This window comes from Chelonoidis abingdonii, chromosome 14 (assembly GCF_003597395.2).
Source record: "Chelonoidis abingdonii isolate Lonesome George chromosome 14, CheloAbing_2.0, whole genome shotgun sequence".
Taxonomy (NCBI): domain Eukaryota; kingdom Metazoa; phylum Chordata; order Testudines; family Testudinidae; genus Chelonoidis; species Chelonoidis abingdonii.
This window is the reverse complement of record NC_133782.1, coordinates 4,492,926-4,520,474: the sequence shown is the minus strand read 5'-3', so window position 1 is coordinate 4,520,474 and position 27,549 is coordinate 4,492,926. Positions and strand designations below refer to the sequence as shown.

Genomic DNA, 27,549 nt, shown 5'->3' with positions numbered 1-27,549 from the left:
ATAGTGAAGTACCAGACAAGAGGTACCGGTTCATCAGCTAAAGCGTAACACCTACAGATGCTTCTAGTGGCCAGAATGACATGCATTACACAGAAGCCACCAACTTAGGCCTCCCTCCCCAAATTACTCTGCTAGTTGGATAATGCCCTTGATAGGTTCATACCCTTTGAACTTACTAATTTAGATTTCTAAGTATAAATGCAGGACCAAAAATTCATTTAATTTGTTTCCCAATGGAAAGCTTTATTGACAAATTTCCTCAATATTCACCTGTAAAGAGAAACAGTTCAATATCTATGCTCCAGCAGTCCCGCATTTAACTGACACTGTTTCCCCTACACTGAGGGTAATTTCAGCCACAAACAATAAAACCTGGTAAATGACACACTACATTTCACCTATTTCCTATCACATCTGCCTTCTAATTTTTCATAGTATGCATCCCCTCCACCACCTGCAAAATGGGGGAACAAGGGTAGTTATTGAGGTTTATGATCAACAAATTCAAATGTCAAAACTTGCTTCTCTAGAGAAGGGCAAAAAAAAATTTTATCCTAGAGGAACTCAAACCAGAGAAACTACTGTGATATGTATGTAAGCAAACCTAAAGACCTGAGTAAGTCCCACTTAGCCTCTAAGGCACAGAATTGCTCACTCTAGGTTTTTATGTGGAGGCACCTTTGCCCAGAATAAGATCAGGCCACCATTGGGTAACCTTTCATTCTATGGCTCCTGAGCGATAGTGCTGGACAGCAGAATAGCAAAACATCCAGACACTTGAGGAATAAGTTAGTCTCCAGGATTCTCTGCAAGTACTGTAAACAAAGATTATGGGTGGAGACATTAGTCAGGAGAATGTACCATCATACTTAGGACCCTCCAGACTGAACCACCTGCACAATGGCAGGGTAGAGACAGGATTCTCCAGTACAGTGCCCACATAGCTAGAGACAGAGCTTTGTCCTTTTCTAATCTGCCTTCAGAGCTTCTTCCTTAAAGAATGACGAAGGCATACACCCAAGAACAGAGAAGCAAGTTTTATACGCAGGCAACAGAATGCACATTGAAATGAACACAATAACTGGCACACAGGCATGCTGCTACTATTGTATGATGCAAAACTCCAGTGCTCCAACCCCAACTTTGTAACTCTCACATTTCTCTCTATATAAAAAGATTATAAACAAATAAAGCATAAGGTGATGTAAGGCTTGCGATTCAGCTTCAGAGTCCAAGGTATTATTTCCCTATATGATGCTAAAGCTCTCACTTAGCTTTTATTTTTGAAGTTCATTACATTTAAAAATAAAGATTTTAGTTCTGTTAAAGCTAGAGCATTAGTGTAACAACTAGGCAGCTGCTATACAGTTTCCTTTTTGGGAGCCCAGAGAAAATGTCTATTTACCCCATTCCCATATTAACGAGAGAGAAAATTTTCAATGATCCTCTGGCCCTGCACCTCTGTGGTAGTGGGAGAGAGCAGTGATGGGAGACTAAGAACTACTTCTCTTCATAAATAATTTAGAACAGAGGGCTGTCACCAGAAATGGAAGATGTGTTTCCCTTGCAGTTGGCTTCTTCCATATTTGCTCTTCCCACCCTGCCTAAAGAAACAATCTTGCTTACTCAAACAGCTTATCACTGAGTGAGAAATTCACATGTTTAGCATCAGAAATTCTATTCCTGGACTAGGATGAGTAAACTCCATTTTACCTGCTCTCCCAAATGGACAGCACAGTGATACATTTCATTTACAAACTTTAGTGTAAAATATTTGTGTACAAAACATTGTTTTTATTTTACTTGACTCCAGCAGCAATGTCTGTGTATGGATGTATGGATACTTCTCTTCTGAATGAGAACTGCCCCCTTCCTTTATTTGCACGCTGTTGCTGTTGTTAAGAACTAGTGGGGCTCCTGCAGTTGTGCACAGCCGTGCAAAAAGCCACATCGAGGGATCAGAAACGAGCGTTGTCCTGGGGGGGCTTGTCGCCAGATCCTGTGGGGGAGTGGGGGTCAGTGCTGTTCTCCCTGCTGCCCACCACTCTGGACTGCAAAAGGAAGAAAAAATGTTGAAGATGACAAGAGAATGACACTGGTCTTGTGTCCTCAGTGCCAACAGCTACCACTTCTCCAAGGGGTGTACTGACATACAGTAAAGTTATTTTCCCCCGATAATCTATTACCAATTATCAGCATTAGAGACTGCGCACTCTTAAGAATAGGGGCTCTGAAGCGCAATTTACCCCTGAAGTTTTCTGTAAGCACTAGTGCCCCTTTGACAGTTTTAAGCTAGTTTCACACAGACTCTCTTGCATGGGGATTTGCTTAGCATGGATATAAGTGGGAGTTTAGCAACAGGAGAACAGACAGTTACCTTTATGGTTCCAACTCGGTCTTCAAATGACTTGAAGGTCGTAGAGTTCCTTAAAGGAGAAAAGGCAATGTCAAGTCAAAAGGGGTAAGCTACTGGAACAACTGGTTTTTAGTTTGAATTGAACAGGCTGAGAATATCAAGCCTGTGAAAGCTCCTTAAATGCAAGAGCACCACCACTCACAAGACACTCAAGGCAGCTATCACTCCGGTCATCTCCCTGCAAGCTAGGATTCACTATCTCTAACTAACCAACTGCATTAGACATGCCATACTTGGCATACAGCAAGGTCTGGATACTTATACCACAGTATATTTTTCCCTTTGTTTGAATACAGGCCACTCAAGCTAAAAACCTAAAAGGTAGGCTGAGTTCCATTGAGTTAACCTATTACCTACTAGGGAGGAGGGGAAAATCTCACAGACAAAGGACTAGTTTCTTGTTTATGTAAGAAAGCCATGTTTTTAGTCCAAAGGCGAAGCTGAACATTTTAAACAGGCTTGAAAAAAGTCATTCAGCTTTCTCCAATATCTACTATTAGACTGAAATGGAAGGGCTTCTCCGGAGTGCAAGAGATGAATGGAACATTAAGAGTTATAACCCCAGGGACTCTATTCTCTGACCACATGACAAAAGTAGTCACTTACGTTAGTGGGAGAGATTTGCGTCCTGTGATATGAGAACTGAACCTTAGAGGTGAGCAATTAATTTTAATCCATTGTTTGATAAATTTAGCCTTTCTGCTTACAGAACGATTACAAATGTTTCAGGAGTAGTAGTCTGTATTGAACAGTTATGATTTAGCACATATATCACATGGAATTGTTCCCTTGATGGACTGCAGTGTGCAAGCTCTTCTAGCAAGAATGTTCACATGAGAACAGAATTCAGTTTCTGTTCTTAGACATACTTGCACACAAGACTGATTTTAAACATTTGCATCCATACAACAAACTTACCTGCTTTAGTTTGCCAGAAACACAAGAGGTGCGAGTACAAACAAAGCAAAATTCATCTAAGAATGTGAACAAGTGAAAAGGGTCTACACTCTTTGCCCAGCTCTACTCCCATCATACATTTCATTCAACCCCATATGTGGGAATGGAGATTACAGTTTATAACAGATTCTGCTAAACTCTGAAGTTTAGCTAAAGTTTTTACAAGAAAATGAGCAGCTTTAAGGATAGTTTTGACTTGTAAACTAGAGGGATTAAGCTTCTCAATCGTAGAGATTACTTAAGTGTGGAAAGGATTTGTACTGCTAACTCCTATGAAGATGATGACACAAAGGTACATTGCTGTTCAGGGAAATTATACTATCCCAAACTAAGTTGCCCTGACATTTCATCTTGGGAGGTATGCTGCCTGCTGGGGGCCTGTATCCGAAATGTTACAGAAGCATTGTCGAGGATTATCCGGCCTTCTGACTACTACCCCATGCTACTCATCCATGTGGGCACAAATGATACTGCAAGGTGTGACGCTGAGCGGATCAAAAGTGACTACAGGGCTCTGGGAGTACGAGTGAAGGGGTTTGGAGTGCAGGTGGTATTCTCTTCGATTCTTCTTGTCAAAGGTAGGGGCCTGGGCAGAGACAGATGCATCATGGAGGTGAATGTTTGGCTGCGAAGATGGTGTCGCCAAGAGGGCTTTGGCTTAAGTGATCATGAAATCATAGAGTTTGCAATTCTAAGGAAGGGTAGAAAGGAGTACAGCAAAAGAGAGACCATGGATTTCAGGAAGGCGGATTTTGGTAAGCTCAGAGAGCTGATAGGTAAGGTCCCATGGGAATCAAGACTGAGGGGAAAAACAACTGAGGAGAGAGAGTTGGCAGTTTTTCAAAGGGACCACTATTAAGGGCCAAAAGCAAAGCAAGCTATTCCGATGGGTAGGAAAGATAGAAAATGTGGCAAAAGACCACCTTGGCTTAACCATGAGATCTTGGCATGACCCTACAAAAAAAAAAGGAGTCATATAAAAAATGGAAACTAGGTCAGATTACAAAGGATGAATATAGGCAAATACACGTGGAATGCAGGGGCCAGATTAGAAAGGCAAAGGCACAAAATGAGCTCAAACTGAAAGCTATGGGAATAAAGGAAACAAGAAGACTTTTTATCATAACATTTAGAAGACAAGAGGAATGACCAAGGACAGGGTAGGCCCACTGCTTCAGGTGAGGAGGGAGAAACAGTCACAGGAAACTTGGAAATAGGCAGAGATGGCTAAATGACTTTCTTTTGTTTTGCGGTCTTCTTCACTGAAAAAAGAAAGTTTCTTAAACAGGAAAAAATGTCCTTAAAAAACATAAAGTGAAAAAAAAAAAATGCTTATGGGACAGAGGGTAGAAGGTTTAGAAGATAAAATAGCAAAAAAGAGCAACGTTATAAAATCACTTCTAGAAAAGTTAGATGCCTGCAAGTCACCAGGGCCTGATGAAAATGCATCCTACCGAATCTCAAGGAGTTAATAGAGGAGGTAATCTGAGCCTCTAGCTATTATCTTTGGAAAAGTCATGGGAGAGCGGGAGAGATTCCAGAAGACTGGAAAAGGGCAAATATAGTGCCCATGCTACTAAAAAGGGAAATAAAAACACTCCCAGGAACTACAGACCAGTTAGTTTAGAACTTCTGTGCCAGGGAAAGATAATGGACGCGCAAGTAATTTAAAGAAATCATCTGCAAACACTTGGAAGGCTGGTAAGGCCGATAGGGAATAGCCAGCAATGGATTTGTAAAGAAACAAATCGTGTCAAACCAAGTCTAATAGCTTTTCTTTGATAGGATAAGCAGTCCTGGTGCGATAATGGGAGGATCAGTGCAGTGTGATGTGCCCGTAGTACCACCTAGACTTTAGTGTAAAGTATTATGGATAGGTCCTTATCGATATCCCTTATCACAAGATATCCTTATCGCATAAAAGCCCTCAGGCCAAACGGATACAACTTAGACCTGGGGCTACTATAAGGTGGGTGCAATAACTGGCTGGCATAAGACCGTGAAGGATTTTGACAGAGGCGCTAGTGTATTAATGGGTTGGTGTCCTCCGCGGGAGATCCTGCTGGAAGGTATACAAGTGTGTTCCAGTAAGAGGGTCTGTTTTGCGACTGGCTTTGTTCTAATCCTTCATCAACGATCTTTAGATGTAATGGCATAGAAAGTACGCTTATTAAATGTAAGTTTGGCGGACGATGCCGTGAACTCGGCGATAGGATGATTCCACTGCAACTGCTTTGGGAGGACCACAGGGGGTGGTCAAAATTCCCACCAACACTGATCTGGACAAATTCTGGGAGAACCACCGGCTCTGAGGTAAACCGAGATGAAGTTTAAATAAAGAAAACATGCAAAAGCGGCTCCACTTAGGAGATGGAACGAATCCAGTTTCACACACTATACAGAAGATGTGGAGAGAAGACGGTCTTATCGGAAGGAAGTATGGCGAGGAACAGGAACCAGAGACATCTGACAGCGCGACAACGAGAAGTCGCATAGAAGGACCCCTAACACTGGAAGAGCATAAAAGAGTTTACTGAAGATCAACAACACGGTTGTGCATTGAAAGAACAACTCCTAGCTTAAGCAAGACAAAACAGCGTAAACCGAGTGCATTCTGGGTAGTCATTTTAAAAACATAAGTAATAATATAAACAGGTGGTGTTGTATAAAGACACAAGGAAGTCATTCTGGCTGCTCTATCACTCTGGTGCTAGTTAGGTCCTCTAGCTGGAGTATGTAAGTCCAGTTCTGGGCAACCGCATTTCAGAGAAAGATGTGGAGAAAATGGAGAGGGTCCGAGAAAGAGCAACAGAATGATGTAAAGGTCTTGCGAAACATGAACCTCATGAAGGGAAGGTCTGACAAGAATTGGGGTTATGTTGATGTTTGGAAAACAGAAAGACTGAGAGGGGACATGATAGCATTTTTCGCGGGTTAAATTATATTAAGGGCGTCATCAGGTAGGATGGGACGAAAACTTTGTTCACACTTAGCCTCGTAAAGATAGAACAAGTAAGTACACACGCGGCTTAAACTGAGGTTTGACAGCAAGGGTATGATAGGTGTGGACATTAAGGGAAAAGTTCCTGCAATTAACGTCCAGGGTCAAGTTAAATCCACTTGGGCACAACAAATTGTCCATTAGGGAGTTTGTGGAATCTTCCATGCTCTGGAGATATTGTTGTGGAATCTCCATCTCTGGAGATATTTAAGAGTAGGTTAGATAAATGTCTATCAGGGATGGTCTAGACAGTATTTGGTCCTGCCATGAGGGCAGGGGACTGGACTCAATGACCTCTCGAGGTCCCTTCCAGTCCTAGAGTCCATGAATCTATGAATCAATAAACTCATGCAAAGGACGACTAAGAGAACATTTTTCTCACGTTATAACCCAAGTTTCCAATTAAACATTTTATTGTAAAGAAAAGCCAGACTTCTTAATCAGTTTATAATTTCTTCAGTAGCTAGTGATCATAAGGGTAGTTAAATTCTGGAAGAGGTTACATGGGTAGGTTGTGTAATCTCTTGCACTGGGAGTTTTTAACAGGTGAGCAAACACCTGTCAGCGATGGTGTACATATACCTGGTCCTGTCTTAGCACAGAGGGATGGATTAGGTGACCTTTTGAGGTCGCTTTGAGCTCTACACTGTTATGATTTTACCACATAAAGAAGACATTGTTCTACTGCAAAAGTCAGGGTATTTTGGCATGCTGGACCATTAGCTTGTACACCAGGAATATAGCAGGAGGTCAGAGATGTCGTCTGCACTACTAGTTACAACTCTATTGAAATGCTAACAAAAGGATCATAATTCTCTTCAGGGACCTCTGAAAATAATAAAATTGCAATTTGAGTTTTGGCAGGGTTACAACACTTCACTTGAGTCCTCATAAGAGAGAGTCTAATATAGCCACTAATAAACCTATGCAACAGGCCTCAAAGCCCTGAACTAGTGGGGCTGCAGGAGATATTACCCCACAATGCACATTAGAGGTCAACTGGAGAAAACAGTCCCAATACATAAAATAAAAGTTGAATTTAAAGTCCCTAGAAGTGGGTTGGAATCAACTATGCCTCCCACCCTCCCACTTTGATAGATATTTGCTACGTTACCTCATCGCTGGCATACTTATCGAATGGCGAATGGAATAGCTGCTACTCAGAAGCATTAAAAGTGGAAAAGGAAGAGTTAGACAATTCAAACAGACATTGACAGCATGCATGGTTAGGTCTTGCACAATTCCCAAATACTTACTGTTCCCAACAACATTTAAGGCTGCTGCAAATAGCGGAGGCAATAGAAGTAAACCACAAAATCCCTTCTCCCCTGCCCTTTGACACACCGCAGCCCAAACTAGTTTTGCAGTTATAGGATAGTTAGCCTGAGTATCTCTAACTGAAGAATGCAAGATATGGACAGAGTGAATGGTGTTTAGGAGGCTTTGTGCTTCAACTGCTGACAGATTTGCTTATGTCAATACAAAGAGCCAAACCTCCCACAGAAAAGTTTAATTTAGGAAAAGCTTTTTCAACTCCATGCTATGCCCAGGAGCATTAAGAAAAGGTATCTGGCCCAAGATCCAGGACTAGATTATTTTTATTTCAAAGAGAAGAGACGTTGCATAGGCACAACAACAACAAATAAAAAAGAGGTGAGAAGGTCCATGACTGGCTTTCTGGTACCAAGTTACTCTGTTAACCAGAGTTTAATTTTAACAGGCAGGATATTCTCAGAATTTAGGAGCAACAGGGAGAGGTACAAGATGCATGCAGTGAGCCTGAGTATGGTACCGCACTGAGTGGTCAGCTTTCAGATAAAAAAGCTGCTGTAAATTGCATACAGCCCCATCCACACAAATATGACCAAGTCAAGGGACTCAATTACAGCACTGCAATTATTTATGTTCAACTCTCACGACCAATTGCAATCTCATTGTAAGGCCCGTCCAGGAGCATCTGTTGCAACCAAGTTCCCTAACTGATCTGTTTTAGCAGTGCAGATGGGTCCTACATGGTCTGCAGTGTCCCCAGGAAAGATTAGCAAAACAGTAAGTAAGCCTCCTCTTTTAGTACCCCTGAAAAGCATCTTACCTAAAGGAATGAGAGAATGGATGAGCCCTGGAAGAACCCATCGGCAGCAGCAGGAAGGAAAAGTGAAATGTTAGTTAGGCCCCAATGTCCAACTGACTGCCCTGCTTAGCTGCCCGTAAGTCTTGCACACAAATGCCTTAGATCGCAAGCCCACCTCTCTACAACAAAATCTGCCTCAAGACGAATTAAGAAAGCTGCCCAAGACATTTCTTATCCTATGATCTTCTATTATGTGAACTGAATATGAACTTTTGCAAAGATCAATAATGGCAGTGTCTGCAGTAAGAAGTTATAGCCAGGGCACTGCTAATCCCTGCCACAGAGCTGCGTTCACATGCTCAAGCCTTCTCTTCATTAGAAAAAGGTTTTAACCCACATGTTGTTCACATCTGGATTTTACAAAGAGTTAGCAAACACTGGAAAACCCACCAATTCCCCCTACAGTGGCCACACGCTAAGCTTTCATTTAAAAGTGCTATTGTGAATACTCCTTACTGGAAACAAATGAAAGACAAGGCACTGTTTTCTTCCTGAGTCTGCAGACATGGCTAGTAAGGGTATGATAACAAAAACTGTTCATCCTTACTATAATTTATGTCATAATCCCAAACTGCCTTCCACACATTCTTGGGTGCCAACTCGTAACTGCTCCACCCACCAAGACTAAACTATCCCATCCAGGCCTGTGACAGCTTGTACAATGGTTACATGTTGCCAATACAAAAGAGTCTAAGGCAGGATGAGGACATGGAGATGGCATGAAATGCATTTACAAAGAAACACTGCAGCTACTCTGATTTCTCTTTCTATTTTATATTATTTAAATGTAGCAGCCAGAGCTTCATCTTTGCAGCAGTGCGGTGCACTAGAAACTAAGTAATCTCACTACACGATTAAGATAAAACTTTCCATGGAAAACAAGGAGCTCTGATTACACCTAAGTCCAAGAAGTAAGTCGTGCTTTGTGGTTTCGCCTCCAGCATGTTAAGGCAGTGGTTCTCAAACGTTTGTATTGGTAACCCCTTTCACATAGCAAGCCTCTGAGTGTGACCCCCATTACAAATTAAAAACACTTTTTTATATAATTTAACACCATTACAAATGCTGGAAGCAAAGCAGGGTTTGGGGGTGGAGGCTGGCAGCTCACGACCCCCCATGTAATAACCTCGCAACCCCCTGAGGGGTCCCAACCACCAGTTTGAGAACCCCTGGACTAGTCTCAGAGATTAGGTGGCTGGGGAAGATACAGCAGAGTAACTAGCAGCATCAGTCCTCTTATACATAGACAACTCCAAGTACCACAGGTTAACTATTGAACACGAATTCTACAGCTATTAGATTTCAAACAATCCAGCAATGCATGGCAACTAACTGATGTACTGAAGATGTCTCAGGACACAAGTTATTTTGATTCTGTAGTGGCAACGTGTTTTACAAGGGAACTGTGATCAACCGTTCTGCTCATTTATGTTGTCATTGCCCCCTTTCTAGCATTTTTCAGCCGCTAACAAAGGCTGACAAACAGTCTGCAGTGTCCCCTTCTGTTATCTCAACCCTTCCAGCAGATGGGAAAATTAATGTCTGGATCCTTTTCCTATAAAAATGCAGGCTGAATGGACAATCAGAGATAAAGACACAGGAGCATTCTAACAAGCAATTACAGTTAAAGGCTAGCACTGAGATTCATTGAAAACAAGTAACATCTCACCCATTCAGAGGAAAACTGCTCACTACAAGAAACCAAACTCACTCACTGTAATCTCTGATCACATCATGACTACCAACAGTTTACAGTTCCATATGGAGGGAATGTTGCTATTGAAGACTTTGCTCCAAAAATATCAATTCAATCTGTACTGAAAGTCACAGGACTTATTTTCTCTCTCAAGATAGGAGGGAAGTACAGACAGAAAGCAATATAGGTTTAAACACAAAATAGAGGAAGACTAGAAGAAGTGCTATTAAATCTTCAAGGGAAAGAAGCAAAGGTTACTTTCATTTGTTTTCCACTATAGGTCCATAAATCCACAGCAAATCCTGCTGAGTTATTTGGTAATGCTGTGACTGATGTTATATATTTCCGACAGAGAAGCTACCCACAGACCCACCACTGTGTCTTCCAAGAAGAAAGTGTTAATTGCATTAATGTAGGGTGTTTTCACAATATTATTGCTGCATATTTAGACAGGAAATTCAGGAGTTTCTTTAATGCAAATTACAATTAATGTGTACCTTTTCCTATTCACTTTTTCTTACTGAATTCATACTACACAGCCTATATATTTTGATGTGGACACGCTGGCATTGCTCTAGGAAAATAAGGTTACAGAGCTAAATTGAGAACTAACAAGTTCACACTGCTAAACAAACAATATTTGTGCATGATTTCGTCATGGCAGGTTAGTGGTACCACAAATGCTCCCAATCAGACTGTGAAGTGATTGGGCTTACAGGCGACAGAATTCACATACTTCTGCCACAGCCACATGTTTGGTAGGTGGACCCCCACATTTACTATGCACTTATGATACTGGCAAAAGGAACCACATTTTGCCCATTTCAGTCTGCTGCTGCCTTAAAATAAATGGGAGAAAAAAGATTTATGCAAAATGCTGGGTCATTAGTAGGAAAGAGGAGTCAAATGCACACTAGAAAGATTAGAAACTGGACTAATTCTCTGCCCAATTCACACAACCTGGGTGTTACTGAAGATGTGCACCAATATCTGCTACTCCAGGAACACTACGTACAACTCAGTGAGAGTAAATTTGGACCATCCAGTACTATGTGATCAGAGATTACATCAAATGCTTACCACCTGGGTATTCCCAGCCACAGAAGAAAAGGAGAATCTCTGTGAAGAATGAGAGCTGTGATGAAGAAACTGCCCCATCTGAATTTTGTAAAATGTTATGTTTAAAGGTAACTTTTTTGGGTTTTTTTTTTTAAAAAAAAGACATTTTAATAAATTAGGTAGCTATGTATGCAGAGTCCAGGGAAGAGCTGATATCCTGCAAAAAAACTCTAGAGAAAAAGTTAACTCCTGTATTTTACAGGATCTCTTTTCTGTACACTGTCATTAACTCTCTGGAAGACTTCTAACAGATCTTCTTTCCCCATTAAGTTGGCCCATGCAAGACAGTTCTGGCACAGAATGGAGTAAGTGGGTTTCTGCTGTTCTGACACCTTAGTGCGAACACCATGATCACAATGCCTTTGCACTCAACTTGTATGTAAAGTACAGCTTTACAAAAAACGCATCATTTAACTCCCTTAGGACTAATACACAGGTAACAGAGTTTAAGAAGAATGGCTGATGTCATCCTGAGACTTTTCCCCCTTCCTCCCCAGAGGGGATTACACTCTACCATTACTAGATATATTAGTTTTGCATGAAGGTTCTGGACTAAATATGATCACATAAGACCAAGGCGACTAAGACTCAAGCATAGGCAATAACAATATTTAGAGATGAGCTAAAACTGCAATTGTTCCTCTGAAGACCTTTGAACCATTTCCATTTGAACCACTGACTCAAATCTGCCCCTATGGTTTGGTTTCCCTGTTAGACACCATATTGATGGGTGCAATATGAGCACTTAGATGAGAGCAAGCACCACACCCAAAGCCAAATGGATAATTTTTCAGTTGAAGTGTGGCTAAAGTCTAGAGGGTTTTTTTAAAACCAGTCTGAACCCTAGTTCTAAGCTGACCTTGAACTTGAACATTACCTCTGATGCATCTGAGTTAGAGATATTGTCAACTTAAGTTGCCTAGGAATTCTTTTAGTTCAGTGAAGACTGTTTTAACTTGGAACTTCCCTTTGCAAAGCTACAAACCCAAAAAGCATTGGGCTAGTACAAGAGAACTAGAAATTGACTAGTTTAGCAATCCACGCCAAATGAAATGCTAGAAAAGATTTAGCAGAAAGTGATTCACCACATTTCCGTAGCTCAGTGGAAGAAATTCATCAAGAAATTAAATTACTTTGTCAGTATCCCTTTGAGATCGATGTTTTATTGACTGATACTTCCTGCCCTCAAAATCAGGTCAAACCAATACTAGATGATGCTTACTGAAATCCTGAGTTGATCGCACATGAATGCCTGGGAATGCCTAATTTCCTAACTTGCATTATTTCATTGGTTATAGCAACCTCAAGTCACTAGAGATATTTATGAGGTTAAATATCCACCGGATCTAAGTGTAAGACAGCTGAAATATAGTTGGTTTTGTGCTCCAATGGCTAATATAACACTGGCTTATCCATCGTTTCTAAAGCCACCTTCTGCTGTCCCAGTGAGCTACCTCCTCCACTACACAGTGAGACATTAGCAGCCTTCCTGGTACAGTAGCTAATACAAGTGTCTAAAACCTATGCAATCTAATATTAGCTTTCACATCTAAAAGATATAAGAATTTGGGGTAAATGACACTGATTCTAGATCTTTAAACACTTCCTCCTGTTCCCTTTCACCAGATTAGTGGGTTTATAAACTTCTGTAGCCCCTGAACATGGAAAGGAAAAGTTCTAGACCATATTAGTAACAAACATCTGGACTGAGTCACTTCCCTTATTAATCCCCCCATCCCATAACACCCATTCTCCACTGTGCTAGATAGTTGTGCCCATCAGCAAGGAATATTAACTTTCCATACATCAGAGAACTGATGCACATTATTTTCATTGCATAATATTACATGTCCAGTTTTCTCCACCTTGAGGTTCTCTACATCTCTGATGGAGCCAAAGAAGTGGACTTCATTTTCTCACTTTTTATGCTGGCGTTAACATAGAGTTCCATCTTCCTGCAGAAGAACAGAAAGGGGTTCCCCTCAAATCTTTTTAACATCACTATTCAAATAGGATGAATGAGCTGCAATGGAACGATATGGTACTGCTTCCCAGTATGGGGGAGACTACAATATTTTATCAGTTTGTGGGACAAGAGAATCATATATTTATATGTTCTGGGAACTGTTGAAAATTAAAGCGATAAAAGTTACCACCAAAGAGAGAGACTCTGGGGAAAGTAATGAAGAAAGGATTCCTGAGAATGGAGCTCTCACCAGAAATAGCTTAGAAAAATATGTATTAAAACCTGAGTGACATATACTGGGTCACATGACACAGCTGTATCAGATTCATTTTGCCATTAACTGCAGTGCACAGAACTGAAAATGGAAAAAAAACTAGTCATGAATTCCAGATGCTTAAACCTCAGCATTGTATGAATCATGGACTCCAGTGCTACAGTGAAAGTGGAACAGAGCTCTTACCTCATGTCACCAAGTTTCCTGCTGATAACAGAGCCCACGTTGGAAAGGGCAGCTGAAGTCTTCTGTCCTGCCTGGGACAGGGTTTCCTGAGTCTTCTTATAACTAAACAGGAAGAAGTTGAACAACTGAAGGTTAGTAGGGGGAAATATTACAAGTAGTGGAGTGAGAAGCACCCGCCAGCATTTTGGAAAAGATGCCAAGGCAAAGAGAGAGGGGTACTAGGTTAGCAGGTTGCACTGACATGGCTGAAAGCTACTCTTCTGGTCTCATGTGTACTTATGGCTTTGAATCTTAGCAAGAAAAGGCAAGTAGATTTAATTTATTTCTTCACATTTAGTCCATGTTGATATTTTAGTTTCCTCTAACCATTAAATCTGATCATCAGATATTTCAGTGAACATTTTGAAATTTCCAGTTTGGGTTTTTTTTAAGTGCTTATAGCTCCCCACTCTTCCTTTTCAGAAAAAAAATTGCCCCCTTCAGTAGTGAGTAATTGTTCTCATCAACAAACTTTCTGCCCTGAGGGAAGAGAAAGCATTTTTGTCAGAGATCAGCATGGAAGAAGAAACTGGTAATACTGACATGTTACGAAATAGAAAAGAATTGCAAGAATGAGCATCACCTTTGCAATTGCAGCTTAGAACCAACAGCTAGAAAAGTTTTCCCATCAGTTACCTTTACCCACAGGTAAATGAGAAGTCTTGGACAGCTTTACACGGGTTTGATTTTACAAATATTTGAAAAGTTCATAAGAGGGTTTGAGAGAAAAGGCACTTCAGAGCCTATTTCAAGCCATGCTCTGGGACCACAGGTGAACAAATACATGCTAAGCCACTTGCACAACTGCATCCTAGCCAAGCTACTCCTGGGTTGGAAATTAGCATCTAGATCTACAGCAACTTCAACTTGAGAGAAAAAAAATCAGCTACATACACCAACAAGGGAACACCAAATTTGGGGTAAATTAAATCTGGGTTTTCTGGCACCTGAGTATTTAAGTCTGAAGTTATCCTTCTTACATAAACTGTGCTAGAGTATTTTCGAACAGGACATGTAAGAGCCACCCACTACTCTCTCATTCCTCAAACACCAAAGCAAGAAGCAACAAGTTCAAGTACACAATTTAGGCTGATAGTTATATTTCTCTCTCTCTCTCCAGATGGGAGTGTGGGAGATAACACAATGGCTCTTTGAGCCAGATTCCAAGAAGTCTTGTTAAATTATGCTTTTTTAAGCCCAACAACCCACATTCTATAACGTGAACAGGCCTCTTGACTCAACTACACTAGTTACTGCACGTCTAGTACTTCACAAAGCTCAGTAATGAACCAGCTTTACTTCTTCACCACCCAGTCCCAACAAAAATGATGATTCATATTTTGTAATCTAGTCATTTGCCAAATTCATGACGTCAAATTCAGATAACAAAGACTTAAAATCCACAGGATATTGGATGTCTAACATCCAGGTCTTCCAGCGTCACTCCTGATCCTTCTCCACAGCACAACTTGTTTTGTAAGAAGTGGTAGTAATTATATGATTGAAGGGTGAAAGATAAGTATTGAATGCTGTTAGCTTTAAAACAGGCTTGCCGGCACTATTGCAGTTAATGAATTTATACCTGACCTGCACAGTCAAAATCTCCTTGGACAACAAGGAATTCAGGCCCCATCCCTCTTGGGTACTGGGCATCAGCCCAGAGCAGGCTATCACACTGTTCAGTAGTGCTATCCAATAGCACTGCGACAAGGATTTAATCACACCACACATTAATGTTTGGACTCCAGTAATGCTCATAAATTGAGAGGCCTCGGGCTCCAATGCAAGTTAGAAGAGCAGGTTGCACATATTAATGAAGACCAGTACTACGGCACGGGACACAAACTTAAATTGGCCCCATATTTCATTTTTATGAAATTTAGAGCACAGGGAGCATTCCACATGTTTAAGATGTAAACTCCCTTTTTTAAAGTAATGCTGCAATGTTTGGGACTCCAGCACTGCAGCCTTAGGAATCTGAAAGATCCATCTAACAAGTTAGATGCATTGTTAGTTTCCATTGCCCAAGTTGACAGAAACGCAAGAGTATACAGAGTGTAATTAGCCACGGGAACATTTTTACTGTTAACTCTTTAGTCATAATGAAGTTTAACAAACAACTTAAGTAGACTGCCTCCAGCACGGACAACCAAGACTCCATCCTCACCCAAATAAGGGCACATCTGCACTCTGAGCTGGGGGCCTAATACCTGTACTAGCGCTGAACAAGCTCAAGCACTAAAAATAGAGCGTAACCAAGAGGTGCAAGGGACTACGCACCCCGAGTATGGGCCTGTCCAAAAAGCTAGGTACGCATTCGGGGCAGCTGGCCCCTCTTGCTGCAACTACTTTCTAATTTTAGCGCACTAGCTCGATCAGAGTTAGTACGGGTATGTCACGAGCTGGGAGTTACAAGCCCTGCTTAAACGGTAGATGTGCCAAGTTACACCCCATCCCACTTCACACAAGCCAGAGAAAGATGGCCTTGAACTGTACTATAAACAGGTCAAAGTCAGGCACTATCAGATCAGCAGAGACGGCAGCAATTTCTAGAACAGAGGTAGGGCCTTTCAGTAAGTATGCTGTCATCCCCCTCCCCCATTCCAATCAGTTATTTAAATATGGGGACTAGTACCTTGAGCGCCGTAACAGCTAAGGTCAAAGGCAAGAAGAGAGGTAGGTCTCTCAAGAGAGCAAGGACCTAACCTATACTGGGCTTCAAAGTAAAACATTTATTGTACCTGGAAGTAACCAGAAAGCAAGTAGTATTAACGAACTGGTCCATTATGTTCCATGCAACAGACTCTGCTAGGCAACTGCAAGTTATAGCCAGTGCAGAATGCAAGTGGTCTTAAAAGGGAGAACACATCAGATTATTACTATCTGCAAGCCAAAAGCATGAACTGTAGTGAGGTATGGATCCTGAAAACTGACTTGCAAACTGATGCTATGCTGCTGCTGAAGAGAGGTGGTTTTTGCCTATGTCAAATTGGTATCCAGAAGTATCAAGGACTGAAGAGCACTTTTGAACTGCACAACTCTTGGACAAATCCCTTCAACACGGCGAATGCCTACACCTAGACCCATAAAATCCTCCCCTCTCCTACTAGTCTCACCTCCCTCTTGCTTGCATTCATCCAGCTACCAGTGTCAGACACAGAGAAAGCAGAAATCACAGAACATCTGCATCTGACACTGACAGTTCTCTCATCTCATTTACACCTAGAATAGTTTTTGCATGCCAGTCTTCCTGCGTGGATTGGCACTAGAAAGAATGTTATCTGGCAACTGGAATGCTAGCAAGCTAGACAATGTTGTTGTCATGGTGGTCACCATATATTAGAGAGATAAGGTGACTGAGGTAATATTTTTTTATAAGACTAACTGCTGTTGGTGAGAGACAAGTTTTTGTTTGTCTCTCTCTCCAGCTGAAGTTAGTCCAATTAAAAATATTACCTCATCTGCCTTGTCTTTCTCTAGCAAGCTAAACACAAATTTAAAATAAAGTGGGAAGGGATGAAAATTTGTGTTCAGCTTGCTAGAGAAAGACAAGTAGGAAGACTGGCATGCAAAAACTATTCTAGGTGTAAAAAAAACTGCTCTTGAACAAGCTACATAGGCAGGCTCCCTACTGCCGTTTTCTGGCAATTTATTATCAATGACTGGAAGGAAACAGAACTAACAGGAAGTTTCTTATTCTATGAGAACACACCCATGGACTGAATTCTGATTAAATGCTACCAGAGAAAGTTATTCACTGACTTAGGTAATAACTAGGGTTTAAAGAACAGGGCTCGATATCACCAAATAACAGAACAGTCAGGGTTTACTCTCATTTTGTAATGCAGGTGGACAGTCTACTTGGAAAGTAGAATCTCACACTCTGGTAAGTTTTGATGTTACACTTACGATGTGGTGTGTGTGTATTACATAATGAAAAAAATCTTCCATTTGCTCCCATGACAGGAAGCCACCTTTATGCTGACACACACACCAGCAGTAAACATAATTCAGTTTCTTTTCTGGTAACTTGAATTACATACCACAATGTACAGAAGGGAGTTAGGCTCCAAGTGACTCATGACCTACATTTGCCGTTATCTAAGCAAAATTGGAAAATTAAGGAGATCCTATCTGCCTCTCATAATTCACCCAACTACAGTCCAGTACAAATGGAGATCGCATGAAAAATGTAATAAGCAGTTTGAGGGCTAAGAATAATTTTTATCGTCTACTGGTAGCATTTACTCCAGAGAAGACTTCAGTCAGCTAAGCAACAACAACAACAAAAAAATCCAGCTTCAAACAAGGAAACAAATTATATAAGAAATCCCGCAGTCAAGCTACTATACAAGCAGATAATTTTGCCCATAGTATGACAGGCAGCAAGGCTATTATGCAAGCTAAGCCAAGTTTATCTTTGGAAGACAGGAGCTACTAGGATTCCTGCGGAGTGAGCTGTAGCAATCTGCTTTAACATGAATTAAGCTCACAGGTTAGACCTAGATTTTACTGCAGCACTGCTAACACCCTAAAAACAGCATGGAAAGGAGGAACCTGCACCCACAGAAGGGATCGCTTAATACCTGAAGAGTGACTAAAGAGCTATTTGACAAATGTGGGGTTCGTAAACTTTTAACATTTACTCGGTGCTCTTAAAATGGTATACTGACTGCGTTGGAAACTGAAACCATATTGATTCTGAGATCAGACATCAAATAGGAAAAAGTGCATACTGCATCACAACGACCCATTACTATCCCTCACCATATCTAGGTATTAGATAGCTCAGTCTGTCTATTTAATCCATGGCATGTCAGGTCACACTGACAAACCCAGTGCCAACTCTGAATGTGGTCAGAGTGATATGGACCCCATCCACCAAAAATTGGAATGCATCAGCTCATTTCTCCCAGGTCAGTAGACAGCTGTTGGAGGGTAAAGATGTCACTACTGACCACAGTTGGAGTCACATCAGTGACTTGAATATGAAATGTGTATTTATTGGGTAAACATAAAAGGGTTTTATCGGTAATACTTTATGGGACTAGTCAAAGCAGAAAATTGTTAGCTTGGGGCAGAGAGGGTTAGTGACAAAGTGCTTTTTTGAAAGTTGGTTTACACTAAAGGTTAAAACACTCACGCTTCTGATTGAGTTAATTTTTCATTCCAGTCCTCCAGTGTGCTGCTGGCTGAAAGGTATCTACAAATACAACGGAAATTAGAAAAGGTGCCAATGCTTTCAAAACAGACGCTCTCCTTCCTGGACCATCCACATCAGTAATGCCTCTAGATGTTTAAGGAAACAAGTTCTATTCCCACGTGATAGACAGGGGGAAGAGATGGCTATTAGAGGAAAGAATTATAAAACACTTCGTTCTTTTAGATGTGGGCAAACATCCAAGCCCAGGTTTCCTCTTTATTCAGATAATGGCGGCTGGCCAAAGAAATTGCACAGATTTAAGCTAGGACTACAGCAGATATCAGGCCAGTTCAAACAAAGTTGTACTGTCTGCCACTTTGCATCCTATGAGGAACCACTCCCTCCCCTCTACTCACTATATAGCAGCTACACTGCAGCATGATATAGCACTGAGCATAGGAACCAGGAATTTGAGTTCAATTTCCAGCTCTGATACTGCCTTGCATGGCCCTGTGCAAGTCATGTAACTTTCATCTCCATTTCCTCATCATTAACAGGAAATTATCTAAGTCCAAAAAACTTACAAGATCTCAATTGCTAGAAGAAGTTCTACTACATGCATAACCTACAATATTTTTGAACTAAGATCAATGAATGCCTAATACTAACTAATGAAAATATTCTAAAGACAGATGACCAGATAACAAGAAATGCATTGTAATAACTACTTCTGCTAGTAATTGAAGTTCTACTGAACACCACACCAACCAAAATTCACAGCATTCTAACCTATACTGGCATCCAACAGATTAACAATAGGCCCTTACTTATAAGCTGTCAAGGTCACACTAACATGGTAGCAGCCACCAGTAGCTGATACACATATGCCCAAGTTTGTTTGGCTCTCATTCCTCCTAGCACTGAACACATCCAATCATCTTGTCTACCTTTGTGCCCAGAAGAACGGAGTCAGTCAGCTGGTCCCCAAAGCATCTGCTATGATTATTATGAAGTGAAGGGGAGAAAGCACAGATTAGCTTTAGAACAGGAAATGCAAGGTTCACTCTGATACAGCATGGGACTTGATTCACACTTTGCCTAACAAAGGGTTAACTGACAGACAACAGTAATTCTTAACGTTTCATGCTTCATTTTATGTAAAGTGTGGCCTGGTAACTGATTGGAATTTTCTTTCAGCTATGGCAACAGACAGCTAAAGAGATGACAGCAATATCTTTTGCTTCCATCACCTCTGCAGCCATTGAAAGTCACGTACCCTGTTAATAAGCAAGAGCCTTGAACATGGCTTCACTGTGCCCCAAGCATACAATCAACCCCTTAATGACTAAAAGAACAAGCAGTACAAATTGGAGAATAGAGTGAGGAGCAAGTAGCTGATAGAGTGAGGAGCTGATAACCAGAGGAACTCACAGTTCAGACTGTGTCACTTTCTCATTCCATTCTCCAAGTTTCTCAGATGTTTTCATATAACTAGAAACAAAAAATCTGGCGATTAATCATATTTTGAAGTGGGAACATTTAATAAGGAAAAGTCAACACTTCTGAGATTTAAGTTACATGTTGAAACCAGCCAACAATCGGAGACTGACGGGAGAAGAAATGGGTAGCAAGATGTAGAGGAAGAAAGTCCCTCCCCACATGATGGCATTGTCAGTCAGTTCAGATTCTAATTATAGTCAACATGAGAACACTTATATTAGAGAGGGTTCCTTTGCTGCAACACTTCCCCTTCCCTCTTGTTCATACTCCTAGGGCAGTCAATGGTGGTGCTCTTAACTCACCTCCTTTGCATGTGCTTCATATTGCCAGACACAGGACAAAAATCTCAGTCTCACCACTAGTAGTACCAGTCAGGGATCCTGACAGTCTTGACTCTTAGCCAATCTAAACCATGACCTCACATCTTTTCATGATGTTTAGGTGACTCATTATATTCTGTTGCTGGGTGCAGTCTCCTATAGGTAGGGCCCTATTAAATTCATGATCATGCAACACGTGTCATGGACCGTGAAATCTGGTCACCCACCATGAAATCTGGTCTTGTGTATGCTTTTACACTATACTACTCAGATTCCACAGAGGAGATCAATGTTTATCGAATTGGGGGTCCTGACCAAAAAGGAAATTACAGCAGGGGTCACCAGGTTATTTTAGGGGCATCATGGTATTGCCACACTTACTTCTGCGCTGCCTTCAGAGCTGGGTGGCCAGAGAGTGGCAGCTGTTAGCTAAGTGCCCAGCTCTGCAAGCAGCACAGAAGTAAGGTTGGCAGTACCATACCATGCCATCCTTACTTCTGTGCTGCTGGCGGCTGCTCTGCCTTTAGAGCTGGGTTCCTGGCCAGCAGACACTGGTCTCCAGCTGCCCAGCTCTGAAGGCAGTGCCACCGCCAGCAGCAGCAGCGCAAAAGTAAGGATAGCAATACTGCAAGCCTCACTACAGTAACCTTGCAGCCCCCCACAACTCCTTTTTGGGTCAGGGTGCCTACAATTACAACACTGTGAAATTTCATATTTAAATAGCTGAAATCGTGAAATTTACGATTTTTAAAATCCTTCAACCATGAAATTGACCAAAACAGACCGTGAATTTGGTAGGGGCCCTAGCAATAGGGCTCAACCTGGTGACCTGAAGCAGGGATTGAGCAAACTGTGGTTTTCTACATATTAGAAATGCCTTGTGCCCTTCCCTCTCAACAGTGAGGCTTTGTCTATACTACCACTTTTGTCAGTCTGGGATTGGGGGGGGGGGGGCAAGACCCCCCCAGCCAACATAAATTCAACCAGCAAAAAGCGCTGTCTGCACCAGCACTACGTCGGCAGGAGAGGCACTCCAAGAGGTGTAAAAATATAAAGAGATGAGACTGTTCTGTTTAATAAAGGAGAGATCTCTGAAACTTCTCTAATAGCAAAACTATTACGTAATGATTCACCTGAGCTCACAGGAGGGCTATGCCATTTAGGATACAATAAATGGGGCAGTTATAGCATTGCAATTTAGAGCTCAGTTACAGTTTGTTTCTCTTCACTTCTGTATGTCATCAGGTAAGCTGTACTGAGTATACATGCACTAGGCCATATGCACTATAAAACTAATTCCAATCCTTGCTAAAATATGGAATTCAGAGCATTAAGTTTGAGCAATGGAACACAGATCCCCATTGAACCAACATACTGGTTTTCATTACAAACACTGAATAATAGCATTTCAACCTTTAAAAAGAAGAAAGTACTTACTCCAGGACCATTCCAAATGACCAAGCCTCTGAACTACGACATGCACTCGTTAGAAGATGCTTTACCCAAATCATTTCCCAGAGAATCAGAAGTGCTAGATTTCTCGTACTTTTTGCTTGGTAGTCACATTTCACTATGACAAGCAAATATTGTGAGTTTCTTTACCCTTTATCCACTAAGAGGGTTACAGAGAAATCTCACTTTTTACAGAGAAAAGAACTGCTTTTTACAGAGAGTTATATATTTAAATCTATGGCACAGGGAACACCTACGCATTGGAGCCTTGGACATCATGCCAGCTCTTCGACAGATTCTGCTTCAGCTCATCAAAAGTGGTCAAACCCAGTTTTCTCTTCAGTTCTCCACAGTGCCTCTCTTTGGCAGCCAATACCTGACGCAAGGTACCAATTTCCTCTTCCACCTACAAGACAGGTTCCCAGTTAGAAGCATGCCTTAGTGTTACAGAAATTCAGTTTGATCACAACTTTTAATAAAAGTGGTTAAACATAGAAAAATAGGCAATAACTTTTCACAGATCCCTCAATATAAATCTGATACATTTATACACTGAAGCTCTGCTAACAAAAAAGTGAGACAAAATCTAAATTCCATGGACACAATTAAATTTGATTTAAAAATTTTAGACAGATTAACTTTAGTATGCCACCGGTAAAAAAAAATTTGAGGTTAAGTTAGGAAAATTTCCAGAAAAATAACCCTCCCTACCACTTAATGTCACCAAAAAAAATCACAGAAGCCTCTTCTATGGCTGGATCCTCAGTTAACAGTAGATTCTATTTACAGATCTGAAAAACTGCAGAATCCTGCATACAAGGAAAATGGTTTATTTTTATAATTCTGTTCCTTTATTTTTATTAAGAAGTTAAGATCCATCTGTTCCTGTGGCGTAGTTTCTGGTTTCAATACTGTGTGGCATCAGAGCTGTAAGTGTCAGAAAACAGGTGGAAGCAGAAGCAAACAATCTTAACAAGCCACAACAACTTAGTACATCTGGACTGCTTTGCATTATTGATATTACATTCTAGTCAAAGAATCAGAATAGGTTTCTACAGTGAGTTCAGGAACTACATGACAATAGCTGTAGCTCTCACTTCCTGTTTTGTTTCAGGTGCAAGTTATAGGCTGATGTTTAAAGAGGTCAGCTTCATTATTTGCCCATTTGCATTTGAGTGTAAATTTGCAAACCTGCAGTATCTTAAAAGCTTTTAGATGGAAAGCCATTGCCTTCATGGGAAGGAACATTAGAAAGAACTCCATGTCCTTATAATTCAAGAGTAGTTTCTCCCCCATACTCCACCTGTTTTCTCATTCTGAAAGGAGCCTGAAATTAAATGGCTTTTTGTTTAGCCTCAGTTTGTGGAAAACCATTTTCCTTGTAACTTTGATGTCAGGAAAACTCTGATCAAGGTGCTAACTGCTGCAGCAAAACCAGAAGGGGGAACATAAAATAAATCATATCGTTGAAGTCTACAAAGTTAGTAATTACTTTTATTCTTAAGCAGTGGAATGATGGACTTAGATTCCAGAGGAGAGATTAACATTACACCATTGCTGAAGGCTAAAACATTTAGTGTCCCTTAAGCTTTCTTATAGGAAACGGAATTACCACTTGTCTCTTTTACTTCTCACAGATATGGAGGCATAGTTTAAACAGAAATGGTAGCACCATTTTACCTTGGCAAGCTCAGATCTTAACTCCTCTTCCTCAGCCTCAGTCAGCCCCTCAGGTGCAGAGGTCCTTGCACTAGCAGTATTATCCACAGGTACGTCTGTCATGGTATCCGACAACAGACCTTTGTTGGGAGAGTTAAGGTTGATATCTGTCACAGACAAGAAGCAGAATGTGCGAAAAATAAGCCGCTAGCAAGCAAAGCATGTTATGTGAGCAGATGTGTTGCTACACAGTACATACAGAGGGAGTTTCGGGGAGAAAAAAAGAGGAAGAGAAAGTTCACATCTAATAATAGATGTAGTATCTTTCAGAAGTATCGGAACAAATATTTACTAGTCAAAAATATTTTAACAGCTCCTTGGCCTAAAGTAACATAACCACTGAGCATATGCACTGCTAATATACAAGACAGGGTACACAAGGTGCACTTCTCTATACAGGAGTGATAAGATTTGGATCAGACGTTAACTATAAACTGGGCAATCCATCAGAACCTATAACACATCAGAGAGAGACTGTCCTACAGGGATCATCTGTGCCAGTACATTCCCTAAGCTAGTTTGAAGAGTATCTCTCGTATACAGAATGTGTATAAGGGAAGCCAACAATTCAGCTTCCATTTAATTAACAAGTATCATGACCTCAACTACTAGTTCAGTGAATTACATGTGCTGTGCTGTGCTGCAGATGATACCGTTAGCATTGCAGAAGCAAGAAAGCTCTGAAGTTATTCCAGCAAGTGTGCACTAGAGCAGCACGGCATCTACCGATTGACCGAATGAAACCATAATTACTACAAAGGATGGTGTCAGATGCCCTCATTCCTATAATTGCAAATATATTTGTTTACAGCCTCATCCTCCATTTCTCATTCTATTAAAAATAGGTGTGGCTCCAGTTCCAGACGAGTTTTCAAATATACAAGAAATCATAGAAGTTAAGACATTTCCTCTTCCAAACAGACTTCAGCTCTGATTCTTCGGATCTAGTATCTTCTAGATAGTATCTCTTGGGTTTCTGCCTAATGCCAGCAATACAAACAGGGTACTATCAGACACACCCTCACTCAGCCATGCACAGGGATGGGCTTCCCCACCTATCATTACTGCCCAGAGAGGGGGCGCATCTCCAGAGGGGCCACGACGGTGGCTGCAAGTTTACCAGCGCACCCTGAGCGCAGCGGGCTGCAGGCACAGCAGCCCTCAGAAGCGCCCGCGCTAGGAGCAGGAGCTTCCAGCCCTTCCTCACTCAGCGCCCCCCAGCCGGCAGGGAGGGGGCCAGGCCAGGCCTCAGCCGCCAGCGCCCAGGCACCCTGACCCGGGCAGAGGGCGGCAGCAGGGCACCTGCCCCCCGCCCCGAGACCCGGCCCAGCCCCTACAATCCCGAGAGCAGGCGCCGCCTCAGCTCAGCCAGGGGCGGCTCAGCCGGGCCCCCCCGTCCCTACAGCACCCGGCCGGGCCCCCACCCCCGGGGCGGGACAGAGCTGGGCCCCCGCCGGCTCCTCCAGAGGCCGCGAGCCCCTTCGCACCCACCCACCCACCGCAGCGACCGCTCGGACCCCTCCCCGCTCGGCACGGCCGCCGCGGCGCAGTACCCTGGCTCGCGCTCTCCATCTCGGGCCCGGACCTGCGCCGCCGCCGCCACCCAGCACGCAACCCGCCGCGCGACCCCTCACCCGCCCGCTTCCGGGGCGGCGCGGGAAGAACACGTCATCAGCTACGCCACGTCCCCGGACCGGAAACAGCCACTTGTGGGTGGGGCCACGAAAGGGGTATCTTTGGGCGGGGCACGAAACGAGGAGCCGGCGTACGTCATGGGTAGGGGGTGGGGTCAGAAGGAACCCGATGACGTCAGGACAAGGGAGACGTGAACTAGGATTTAACGTGTGGGGGCGGGGGGTGAAGAGGGTACGATGGCCTGAGGGGGCCTGGGGGGTAATGGGAACGTGAGGGCAGAGAATTGGGGGCTGGGAACTTGGAGGGGCAGGTGCTGACGTAGGGTGCTAGGTATCCCACATTTTTTGGGACAGTCTCGAATTTTGGGTCTTTCTCTGATATAGGCTCCTGTTACCTCCACCTCCTCCCGATTTTTCACATTTGCTGTCTGGTCATCCTAGGCTGAGGGGATAATGAGAACTTGGGGGCTGGGAACTTGGGGGGTCTGGATGGGCTAGTGGTTGTTGGGAACTTGGAGGGTCTGAGTGGGCTGGCGCAGGGGTAGGCAGCCTATGGCATGGGTGCCGAAGGCGTCAGACGAGCTGACTTTCAGTGGCACTCTCACGTCCCAGGTCCTGGCCACTGGTCTGGGGGGCTCTGCATTTTAATTTAATTTTAAATGAAGCTTCTTAAACATTTTAAAAGCCTTTTTTACTTTACATAGAACAGTAGTTTAGTTATATATTATAGACTTATAGAAACAAACCTAAAAATGTTAACATGTATTACCGGCAGCAGAAAGCCCATTCATCCACCCCTCCGGCCAGGTCTGGCTGAGAATTGGGAGGCAGAGAATAAAGAGCAAAGCAACAAGAACCGGCCAAGGCTGTTTTTCTTTCAGCCTCTTCTAATTCTTGTTTGCTATGTCCTTGTTTGAAGGGAAGGTGGCAGCACCAGCACGAGAATCCTCTCTGCCCACAGCAGCCAGGACAAGTGCTATTTATGTTATTTTTATTATTATTCCACCCCAATTGTGACCTAGGCATGAGCCAAAGCGATGATGTGGTTCCGTTTAAAAAATCCCCATCATATCCTTCGTCATTGGAAATACCCCCTTCTTCCACCATCCGAAAAACTACAATACAGTGAAAAAACAGATTGACAGAGCCAGAAGAGTACCCAGAAGTCCAGGGCCGGCGCTTCCATTTAGGCAACATAGGTGGTCGCCTAGGGCACCAGCATTTGGGAATCTTGGCGCCCTTGGCGGCAATTCGGCGGCAGGGGGTCCTTCCGCGCTTGGGTCGGTGGCAGCAATTCTGCGGCGGGTCCTTCACTTACTCCAGGACCTACCACTGAAGTGCCCCAAAGACCGAGAGTGCGGAAGGACCCCCACCCCCGCCGCAGAATTGGCGCCAACGACTGGGAGCGTGGAAGGACCCCCGCCTAGGGCGCCAAAAACCCTGGCGCCGCTCCTGCAGAAGTCACCTACTACAGGACAGGCCCAACAAAGAAAATAACATGATGCCACTACCCCTCACCTTCAGCCCCCAACTAAAACCTCTCCAGCACATCATCAAAGATTTACAACCTATCCTGAAGGATGATCCCTCACTCTCACAGATCTTGGGAGGCAGACCAGTCCTTGCTTACAGACAGCCCCCAACCTGAAGCAAATACTCAGCAGCAACCACACAACAAAAACACTAACCCAGGAACCTATCCTTGCAACAAAGCCCAATGCCAACTCTGTCCACATATCTATTCAAGTGACACCATCACTGGACTTAATCACATCAGCCATACCATCAGGGGCTCATTCACCTGCACATCTACTAATGTGATGTATCCCATCATGTGCCAGCCATGCCCCTCTGCCATGTACATTGGCCAGACTGAACAGTCTCTATGCAAAAGAATAAATGGACACAAATCTGAGATCAGGAATCATGACACTCAAAAACCAGTAGGAGAACACTTCAACCTCTCTGGCCACTCAGACCTGAAGGTGGCAATTCT

General features: G+C 42.6%; 1 protein-coding gene across 18 annotated transcripts; it reads right to left on the bottom strand.

The window, feature by feature from the left end:
* Positions 1–213: 213 nt before the first annotated feature.
* TPD52L2 (TPD52 like 2) lies at positions 214–25,628 on the bottom strand. Of its 18 annotated transcripts, none has more exons than XM_032766246.2 (9): positions 25,473–25,570; positions 23,881–24,026; positions 22,458–22,606; positions 20,360–20,419; positions 18,929–18,988; positions 13,747–13,848; positions 7,489–7,530; positions 2,378–2,426; positions 214–2,051 (listed from the first exon to the last, which is right to left on the bottom strand). In XM_032766246.2, the coding sequence occupies exons 1-9, from the start codon at positions 25,489–25,491 to the stop codon at positions 1,959–1,961; spliced, it is 720 nt and encodes a 239-aa protein (XP_032622137.1). In that variant the 5' UTR covers positions 25,492–25,570; the 3' UTR covers positions 214–1,958. The 18 variants fall into 18 exon arrangements, with proteins under 18 accessions (XP_032622137.1, XP_074928284.1, XP_032622142.1 ...); XM_075072183.1 differs by having other exon boundaries at positions 23,881–23,999; XM_032766251.2 differs by lacking the exon at positions 7,489–7,530.
* Positions 25,629–27,549: the final 1,921 nt, after the last annotated feature.

Bases quoted from the DNA above. Each gene is read 5' to 3' on its own strand.
- TPD52L2 (XM_032766246.2), bottom strand. The intron at 18,989-20,359 runs GTGAGTTCCTCT...TTGTATTTGTAG, and splicing joins AAAGTGACACAGTCTGAACT to ATACCTTTCAGCCAGCAGCA. The intron at 13,849-18,928 runs GTGAGTGTTTTA...CTTCCTGTTTAG, and splicing joins AAATTAACTCAATCAGAAGC to TTATAAGAAGACTCAGGAAA.